The 11,250-nt window shown below is 33.2% G+C and overlaps 1 protein-coding gene across 2 annotated transcripts; it reads right to left on the reverse strand.

Annotated features, from left to right (window-relative positions):
- Positions 1-2,339: 2,339 nt before the first annotated feature.
- On the reverse strand, positions 2,340-11,131 carry LOC110452513 (actin-85C-like). 2 transcript variants are annotated; one of them, XM_021501085.1, is made up of 3 exons: positions 11,075-11,131; positions 8,780-8,903; positions 2,340-7,216 (listed from the first exon to the last, which is right to left on the reverse strand). In XM_021501085.1, the coding sequence occupies exons 2-3, from the start codon at positions 8,891-8,893 to the stop codon at positions 6,221-6,223; spliced, it is 1,110 nt and encodes a 369-aa protein (XP_021356760.1). In that variant the 5' UTR covers positions 8,894-8,903; positions 11,075-11,131; the 3' UTR covers positions 2,340-6,220. The 2 variants fall into 2 exon arrangements, with proteins under 2 accessions (XP_021356760.1, XP_021356761.1); XM_021501086.1 differs by lacking the exon at positions 8,780-8,903 and having other exon boundaries at positions 11,075-11,110.
- Between the last annotated feature and the right edge of the window lie 119 nt (positions 11,132-11,250).

An 11,250-nucleotide genomic window follows, 5' to 3' on the forward strand; every position in this document is an offset into this window, starting at 1 on the left:
ACAAAACGAGCGTACTATAATTACGTGATCAAACTGAGCTAGCAGGGTACCAATAATGGTTAACGATAATGAAAAACTGCAGGTAGAAACCACCAACCGGTTGTACTATCATGACATTTAAACAAGTTCAGTGACGTCTACATTCATTCATGTAAACGCGAGTATTAGTTAAACAGAAGACCTTGTTTGAAATCGTATAGATATGTATGCCTTACAGATTATAAGCACCCTTAAACAATAACGTCCCTGATATTGACATAGGTTTTCTACAGGCTAGGCTATTTGGGTTTATTAGCTTAGTACCTACGTTATCACTGTTAACAGAACGACAAGAAATGTGCGACCTTGAGGCTCAATAGTGGTTTACAGTTACACATAACTACATGTACCAGCGACTCGAACGTAATTATAATATGCCTGTTGTCAGAATTTCTTACGTTTAAACTAAAATTCATATTATAAAATTACTGTTGTATAGATAGTAACATTAGACGTTATTCGCTTCGTGTGACACAGCGACATATCTCAAACAAATCCTGATACTTAGAAACGACGCTGAAAAAGCAAATAAACTGGAATATATATATATTAGACGGTTGACAATTTATTGATTGATAAGCTTCTTAACCAGGGTTTTCTACCAAAGACGTTCTACTACACATTATAACGGGTGCCACAAGTGGCTCAGGAAACACTCGCATTTCCGGATCACATCTTTTTGCCTTCACTTTTAGAAGAGAGTTCGTTATAACTTTCCTTTTCTTTTGTGGTCTCTTTAAGACCTAAAGTTGTCTCTTGATATTCAGTTCAAATTTATTTTGTTCCTGTGTATTGGCATAGGGTACACTTTTAATTATTTCTTATTCGAAAGTCCATACCACTACTACCAGTTCCTCAGCCTAAGTATGTTTGTACACGTGCTATCAATTCACATATGCATCCGAGATAGAACATACAGTCGTACAATTACAGTATCTTATCTTGTCATTCGTTATACATGTTGTACCATTGGAAATGATCAGGTAATCCTTATATCTCAAACAAAGATAAAATAGTAACCAAATAATAGGATCATGTTCATTTCTTTACACGTGCGATGTTCTTGTATTTTGTTTCCTTCCAGAACTAAAATTTAACACCGAGAAGCACTTCTTGTGTACACTGATTGGTCCATACATCTGCCGTGTGATCCACGAATTATCAAAAAGTGAAAAATAAATCCACCTATCCAAACCATTACGACAATAAAACAGTAAGAAGTATCGGGCAGCAACTTGAGGGAAATTTCGATATTTATCATGATGTATGACGTGTAAAGCTCTTTGCATTTTGTGACATATTATATCATGCTTTGTGATGTATACCATAGTATTGTGATATAAAGCACTGTATTTTGTTATTATTGTATCATGTGTTGCATCGTACTGGATAGAACAATGTGTGGTAAAAACCTTTGTACTGTGATATTGTATTATAAATGCAGTCCATTGATATCACAACGGGTTAACACGAAGTGTGGTTATAGATAGTAACAGTCATACCTAACGAGCGAACTATACATCCTAACCGGTTGCCTTTGATACGATACCTCTCGATATTTAGGAAATCCTAGTTTCAGTGACTCATATATAGATGTTCACTGTAAAATATAACACCCATTCAACTTTTCAACTTTCATCTTTATTTCGCTTCATAAAATTATTTATCTACATAGAAAACATATTACAGCAGTATTATAACATCAAATGTAACATTATGGAGGACAAATAACGAATATTTTTTTTAAACAAAATTTTGATAAATTTGCATAAATTTCTTGAAAATATTTTTAACATTGCTTGTATCTATTAGTTCTGAGAACTTGACAATATTTGGCATTGCATAATAATATTTATATAAATATAACAGTATTTCTGTAGACAGAAAGGGACATTTTAATGATGATAATGATAATGATATACAACATTTGATATAGCGCCCTATCTAGCTAACATAAGCAACTCTAAAGCGCTTTACAGTACATAGATATACAATTAATACAATTAGCGTACACATTAACTAATTCAATTTTTGAGGAATTCGCAGGAGCTGCCTCATCACTAACTACTAGTCATATGCCACCTGGCTAATATATCCATATGTGTGTATGCCTGCGTGTGTGCTGGAGATGTATTGTGTTCTGTTTTGTAATGGCATCTTTTTATAGTGCTACCTCACTTGAATGCTATAGCACAGATACCGCAACATCCACCCCAGACCATTTTATACTCCACCTGGGTTGTTGGGTTGTGTGGGCGGGAGAAAAACACTTTCTATGATATTCCATGCGTACGACGACTTCGAGGATCGAACCCCGGCCGTCTGCGTGGAAGGCCGAAGTGTTAACCACTTGACCAATCCGCCCATAGTAGTGAAATTTGTCACCAATGTTTTGGTTATCGCAGTATGTATTCAGTTTTAGTACTAAAATTATTCCATCTTCCAGTTCTAACTATAAATTTATGATAAATATTTCTAAATTTACACAATACAATTCGTTCATTTTCAGTCAACAATTCTAGACACTTTTCAAAATAATAATTTGTTTATATGTTCTGTAACACATAGACTTAGAGAAATTACAGATTTCATTACTTTGTGTAATCCTATATATATACATCAGTCAAAATTCATTTCAAATACTTTGTGTCATCCTATATATACATCAGTCCACATTCACTTAAAATACTTTGTGTAAATCTCAAGTAAGGAATTGATTTATTTTCATTAGTATAAACATGATATAGTGTATTTTACAAAAGCAAAGCTCAATTTACTTTCTATAGACTGTAGCATTCACACATGGCGGGTGGAACGTCACTGTGTATCTAACTAGTGTTCTGTGGATGGTGTATTCAATAGTACCTATATTAGTAAAACCGAAACATCCACTACATTACTGAAATCTGACGTCGATTAATAAAGGAACACAACACAATGGGGATAATATTTCATATCAGAATATCTAATATAAAACATCATCAAAAAATGCCCTCATTTATGATGTCATAAGTTTCGTACAATTAACGACAATGGAATGGATATATTAAAAACCCGAAGCATCCGAGTATGACGTCACTGTAGTTTACTTGGTATATTATGAACAAAGTTTTATAAAGTTTATAACGGATATATCATAACCTGTCATTCTGAATATAAGGTATCGTTACATAAAGGAAAAAAATGAATAAAACACCATAACATGTAATAGTAAGCAGGTATTGTACAGTTCGTAATTGAGGAACTTTAACGGTAATCTAGAGTGATGACGGGTAGATACCTAGACGGGAAGCATTAGTTGGTATATTGTTATTTCTGTTAATTCATTGCATACCTACTTACTTCAATTTTACAGACATTGCATAGTTCGTAATATCATATGCATGTGTATATATTGTAACTTTTCACACAATGTAATTTTACAGACATTGCATAGTTCGTAATATCATATGCATGTGTAAATATTGTAACTTTTCACACAATGTAATTTTACAGACATTATATAACGTAAATATAACGTACTGTAATGTTACAAAATTTGCATATCTTTAACCTATTTTAATGTAACATGTTAGTTACATAAGGGGAAACATTAATAGTATAAGGTCATTTTTGTACAGATATTGTGTATCTATAACTCACTGTAATTCTACATATATTGTGTCAATTAAACTTACTGTATCATACCTACTTGGTTTGCATGCAGGTATATATATATTTTCCCCCGAGAAGTTTATAACATTATTTTTACAATTGAAAGAAGGAAAATTGATTAATGATATGTTTGAAAAGTGTACAAAAAAGTGTGCATAGAATTTAAGACAAATATATGACATATATCTTCCAAATATCACGGGTATAAATTGTAAGGAACATGTAGCATATAATCTTAAATCTTAGATAAACACAGATGTATGTGAGGTAGTAAGTATATAACCTGAACTCTAACACAAATCACAGATATTATCAGTAACGATGTTTGAACCCTAATCCTTAAAACACCTTATAACTGTTACAGTGCGTAAGGTAACATATAACATTAACTTTGACACAGATCACAGGTATAATGGTTTAGGTAACAAATGACCTTAACTCTCATATAATTTTACAGGAATAATGTATAAAGTAATATATATCCTTAAATTTAACACAAATTTGAAGGTACATGTACATGTAGCATAGATCCGAAAGTCTAGCACAAATCACAAATATGTCCTTCTTTGACAACATGATGTATTTTCAGGAAAGGGCGTCTGTAATCACAACACGTGCCATTTGACTTAACATTCCACAATGAGTTCTTGAAGGGTTATCATTTTCTTTTTAACAACATTCTTCATTTTTCGTGTTTCTTTGTCCTTCTAGAATATGTTACAGTTAAAATTGCCATATTACACATAAGATACAATCGAATAAGTTCAGAGAAGAGTCCATTCCTTCAAAAGAGCAGGATAGGTTCTTAGTGTGATAACTCCAGCTAGTCATATGATCACTTCGATGAAATGAGATTTTCTTCAGACAATATTTAGCATGAAGTTGTCTGAAGAAACAAATATTAAATCGCTCTTACATATTATTATATATCATAACACTATTAACTCACTATTAACTCTTAAGAAAAATTTTAAATCGCTCATACATATATCATAACACTATTAGACCCGTTAAAGTCAGTATTCATTTTTTTCTAAATATATACTACGTAATGGGTCAAGATAATATAACTAGCAATATGCAATGGGCAGAAGTTTTCTGAACAATATATTAGTTTTTAGATGAACATCTACATGAATTAATCTGATACAAAGTACATAATTATATGTGATCAAACTTTATTTCAACAAACAATGCAGTCCATAGTTAATCAACTATAAGCAAAACTTGGCGAAAAGTGTGAAAAGCAAATCTGCGTTATTTAAAGAAAACTAAATTTTGAATAAAAGTAAAAACATTCGCATTTCACAATCGAATATGATATGACAAAATATATGATCACAACAAACGGTATTATTTGACCTAAATACGCACGATTAAGATAAATAAACGAAGTTTTCATACGTCTCAATATAAAATTATTGTCTTTCAATTTTACAATATTATGACGGTCTCAGGAGTCAGGAAACTTGCAAAAAGTGAAAAACATGTAAAAAAAAACAACTACAATGGTGCACACTTGATCCGAACAAGAAGACGGTCCTGGGATGAGTATTAGTTAAAATCGATATAAAGCACAGAAGTAATAGCAACTGTGCACACAATAACAAAATGTCAATTTTAGCCAATCCGCCAGTTTGTCAAGATACAAGCTTCAAAAACAGTGAAAAAAATCCAAAGACAATTAATAATATTCATCACTCTTTGGCACTGCCATGATATAACCCTACAAGTTAGAATTGCATTCATATCAGCTATAAATGCCATTACCCACATGTTAAGATCATTCACAATTATTATGGAGTCATATTTTACTATTTACCCTGCTACATGACTGTTTCATCAATTTAACACGCATATACAATATATACATATATTTAAACTACATACTGAATTTTGATAATATAAATGATAATATAGTGCGAGAAATATTGATAACGTATATTTTCTCTGTGACTAAACTATTTTTGAAATGGTATTTAAGTATTGAACATATTTTAGTTTGCATTTACAGTCAATATGAATGCCATCTGGAACCTGATAAATTCAACAACAGAGCTCTAGTTCAATAATCACTTATAAATAATGAGTATTCCTTCCGTTGGCCGGTAATAAAGGATATTGATCAGGTACAATATTTCGTTCTATTTACGACCGTATGGCATTGACATTATATAACATAATAAAAGATAAATCCAACATGAAGCGCTATAGCGCTTCATTGAATTTGCCTTTGTTCAATTGGAATTCGTATTGCCTATGAATGCCAACTGAAGGCAGTTCAATGCTTAAATATTTACCTACGCATGGCATTGTGTCTATACAACCTTACCACATTCAAGTTGCATTCAAATATGCTATGAATGCAATGAGCCGATTGTTGACGTCAACGTTATTATGGCGTTATTACAAACACATACGGTTAATACATTTTTTTTAATTAAATGCTGAATTTGCTATAATATTGATCATCACGTCTCCTGAATTGAAAAACAATAGTACGGTAACCTAAAATCATTAGTTATTCTTAAAAACACTTTCGATGGACAAGGGCTGGTCCGTATTCATCGTATTCTTCCTTACTTATACATTCATCCAAAAAAGTGGACCTTGACGCCCTAATTGAACCCCCGGACCATGTACAGGTTTGACTATCTGGTGTAGCAAGCACACGAGATTTCATACCAGCTGGTGCTAAAATGTTCAACTCTTTTTGTAAACGATTCGCAAAACCAGGCAGCAGAGAGGTACCTCCGGCGAGTACAACGTTACCAAACAGGTGTGAGGTGGGGGTGTCTTTATTACATTTCATTATACTGTAATAAAGCGACTCGTGAATACCATTACATTCATGTCCTATTAAAGATGGTGTGAAAAGGCTTTCAGGACATCTAAATCTCTCCCTGTCGAGACTGATAACTTGCCCGTTAGGAAGTGTGTAACTCTCTGGAGGCGTTGACACACACGTCATTTCATGTTCAAAGTCTAAAGCAGCATAACAAAACCTTTCTTTAATGTCTCTTGCGATTTCTCTCTCGGCTGTGGTTGTGAATGAGAAACCCCGTTCGTTTAGCAGTTTCATGAGGTAATCTGTGATATCGATTCCAGAAATAATTACCTTTGGAATAGCATATGGAAGAGCACATCCTTCATAAACAGGGACCACGTGACTCACTCTATCCCCGGAGTCCAACACTATACCAGTGGTGAGGCCATTCGCGTACAAAGCACACACTGCCTGATTTTCCAAGTACATGGCGGGGAAGTTAAAAGTTTCGAACATGATCTGTGTCATCTTCTCTCTGTTGCACTTTGGGTTCAACGGGGCCTCTGTCAGGAGGATGGGTTGGTCCTCTGGATCTATACGGAGTTCCTTGTAGAACATGTGATGCCACAGTTTCTCCATGTCGTCCCAGTTGGTGATTATGCCCCATTCGACGGGGTACTTTATTCTAAGATCCCCTCTCCTACTCTTGGCCTGATCACTAAAGAGAATATCGTCATCTTGTAAGCTTTCCACGCCCTAAAAGTACAAAATTAATAGGAACTAGGAATTGTTGGCTAACAATTTGACGGGCTTTTCACCATTAGGACTGATTTGAATTTGGTCTCAACCCTTTATATCATGTTCTCTTGCTTCAAACCATTAATTCATATCTATGAACCTTTCGTTAGAGAATAGCTGCGACTTTGAGGAACAAAATGTGCTGTGTTAATAGTCAACGAAAATTCAGTTAAACTTAGTATCAGACACGAACTATTCCTTAGTAATCTACGGAAGCTGATAGGGTACTGGGGGGATTCCCAGAGTGCGATATGACGTCAGAGAAACAGTGGATTAATATAGACAGCCAATGGGTGGTGTCCGTCAATCATATAGTTCTTCAGCTATGACTTTACTTACTTGAAGATTATGAATTATAATTGTCATTTGGTCTATATCAGTTCGGTTTCCCAAGCTGAGGAAACATCCCAACCGTTGTAGAAATGTTAACTTCCCATACTTCACAGATTAAGAGTGCGTAGGAATTTATAGGTACTAATTAAACTTGTCCAAGTTATGAACGTTTCTCGGCGGTAGAATTTGGAGATCAAAGGAAATATTCAAAATGGTGTAGGTTGTTAACGGTAAACGTTACAGAAAAAGTGAAGACACCAAATCTATTGGAATGAAATTTCCTATCTTTTACCGCGAGTAAATTATATTTATCCTACTACAAAAGAAATAGAAGAAGTTGGTTTGTACTCTTATAGTACTAAGAAAAGCGACAAAATTTAAAGTAAATTGAACTTTAACACTGAAATAATTAGAAAATGAACTAGGATTTACTCTTTTCAAACTATTTTGAAACATATTTCTAAAGATTAATGTACTATATAGTAAAATTATATCAATGTATTACTTCATTATTTATAATTGTATGTAATTTTATAATAGATGTACTCTTGTAATTAGATTTTGACGTATGTATGTATCACATGTTGTAACAATTATATATATAATTGAATAAAAGTATATATGAAAAAAAAAAACCTGTCGACCTTTGACCCGATAGGAGGAATCTTAATTTGACATTTTTTTAATAACATATAATAACAACAAAATAGCCCCGAACAAAATCTTTAAATAATAGAATTGCATAAATGCTGTATAATGAACGATTTTCGAGTTATGGCCGTTTAAACATTTTTACATATGACGTCATGGCGGCCATCTTGAATTTTTGACCTTCATGACAATGTTTCAATGACACCTTCCAGTGAGTGGCTACAGAATTATGGCAGAAGAATAATAGTACCGAGAAAAAGCAGTCGAACAAAAACAATAGGTCTTTTCACTTGAGCGAATAGCCCTAAATGTCATTATCGGAAAAAATAGCAATTGCATAAAAGAGAATCAATACCATTACTTAGAAATACGTCATACGAACAGTTATCTGAACATATTATTTAAGGTGGGAAATGTTTACCATCTTCCGTTTCTTGGTGTCAACAGGACACAAAAAAAACTCAGGGTAAAATAATTGAAGTAAACACTGTTTCGTTACAGATATATACACGTTCGGTATCCATCACGGTTACGTACCTTATGCCTAGGTTTTCCAACAATAGAGGGAAACGTCATCGGACCAGATTCTCCGGCGAATCCAGTTCTGTAAGTTATAGACCCGTTGTCAATAACAATTGCAGGCTTGTCCATTCTGACCGCTCTAAACAAATAATTAGTCTTTTAACAAATAACTAGTCTCTAAACAAATCGTTTCTTAACTATTAATCAAGTTTTTCACAAATAATACATCTTCTCTTAACAAACACTTTAGTCAATAAACAATTAATTTATATACATAACCTTTATATGTATGTATATGTAGTTATATATATATATATATATATATAATTAGTCTCATCATAAATAATTGGTCTATAAGTAAATAGTTCATCCATTAAACTTATAACTAGTCTCTTATTGACATACCTGAAGGAATTATTTATTGTTTTCAAAATAATGAATTTCCTCAGAAGTAAGAAGAAGAACATGTCAGTACATAGCATATGCTAGAAAACAACTGGCAACGGAAAACGAAACGCCGCCTTTATATACATTTGTAGAATTTTTCTTATTGTAATTAAAACTATCGCAGTTGAGTGTAGAGTTGTATTGACCAATTCTCTATGGTAACCGTTGTTATTCTCTATGGTTTAACCGTTGTTATTATCTATGGTAACCGTTGTTATTCTATATGGTAACCGTTGTTATTCTCTACGGTAACCGTTGTTTTTTCTATATGGTTACTGTTGTTTTTCTATATGGTAACCGTTGTTATTCTATATGGTAATTGTTGTTATTCTCTATGGTAACAATTGTTTTTCTATATGGTTACTTGTTTTCCTATATGGTAACTGTTGTTTTTCTATATGGTAACCGTTGTTATTCTCTATGGTAACCGTTGTTATTTTATATGGTAACTGTTGTTATTCTATATGGTAACCGTTGTTATTCTATATGGTAACCGTTGTTTTTCTATATGGTTACCGTTGTTATTCTCTAAGGTTACTGTTGTTATTCTGTATGGTAATCGTTGTTATTGTATATGGTATAAGAAATATGAAGTAAGAAAGAGTCTATTGATAAATTTAGTGTGTTGATTTTACTGAAACAAAGGGGTCATTTTGTCCGTTAAGGGCCCGGCAGATATAAATTAAGGTCAAAATCTGTAAAGTCTATAAACCATGTTATACAGTACGTATTGACTTATATGCAAGAAACAATCGAATCCAATATCGAGGAATCATGTGTTTTCCGTTTGAAAACAAACCCTTTATCAACAAATGATAATCGTATTTACTATTCGTATAAGCACCAGGCAATACCAGTGTATAGATCTTACAGTACTATGTCGGACGAACAACTTTGTTTCCGGATTTTAGCTTCCTTTACATACATGAATCACAATGCCAAGCGAGTAGTACATGTATATCATCGAAGTATCATTTATCTTTTCCTCTTCAAAACAAACCCGATATTAAAATAAAAATAGGTTTACTTTTCGTAAGCAGTGGTCTGTCTCAACACAAGTACAAACCCAAGAAGTGCTAGCGTTTAGGTTATACTGTAATTTAAGCAAATGAAATACAAAAAAAACCTGCAATTTAAATGAATAACGCAAATACAGGTATAGCGGTGTCCATCACAAACAGTAGCACACGATCATCTACATTCCCTTTTAAATTCAGGTTCATTTATTACGTTAAGCTATACAGATCATTAATCTATAAAATGCATTATAACTGTAAATAAACAATAATAACAATCGTTCACCATTTCCGTATTTATGCCTAGAATTGTGCAGAGATATATCGCACTGTTAATAAATATTGTGCGAGATACAATGGCCACGCTGACAAACAATTAATAACGTTAGCTTTATTCTATTCAATGTGTCGTCTTCTGTTAGCAATTCTTACATGACCAAACTACGTTTTTCCTTTTGATTTTCTGTAGACAACAATTTAATCAATTTATACAAACTTAAATATTGGATCCAACAAATGACTTGCATCGACATAAATTAAAAATAAGTAAAAACAGACACACACATATATACATTATTATACATGTACATAGTGGTATCAAGTTGAAGCAGAAACACACACACGTGTAATTTATACATGTAAGCACGGAATTAGATTATCTTAGTCCGTGATGTAAGTGATACAAATAGGACACGCCCACATCCATCCTCACACATGCTGTTGATATGTAACATGCTATATTGTGAGTTAACATACCACACAGAAATGTGTACCACACTAATGAGAACCCCAGGCCCCCTGGTAGATCATTATCAACAATACTAACATACGCTATCGGTATACATACGTCTGTGTGGCGAAGCCCACTTCCTAGTACATGGGAGAAATGTTACCGGATGTTTTCTTTACGCGTAAAGAATTGTGGGAATTAAATGTAAAACACCTTCTGTATGGCGCGGTCTTTTAAATGTGAGCAAAACACCACGTGAACCTGAAGAAGCGGTATTAAATCTTACATCAGGA

The sequence above is a fragment of the Mizuhopecten yessoensis genome, unplaced genomic scaffold (assembly GCF_002113885.1).
Source record: "Mizuhopecten yessoensis strain PY_sf001 unplaced genomic scaffold, ASM211388v2 scaffold6719, whole genome shotgun sequence".
NCBI classification, from domain to species: domain Eukaryota; kingdom Metazoa; phylum Mollusca; class Bivalvia; order Pectinida; family Pectinidae; genus Mizuhopecten; species Mizuhopecten yessoensis.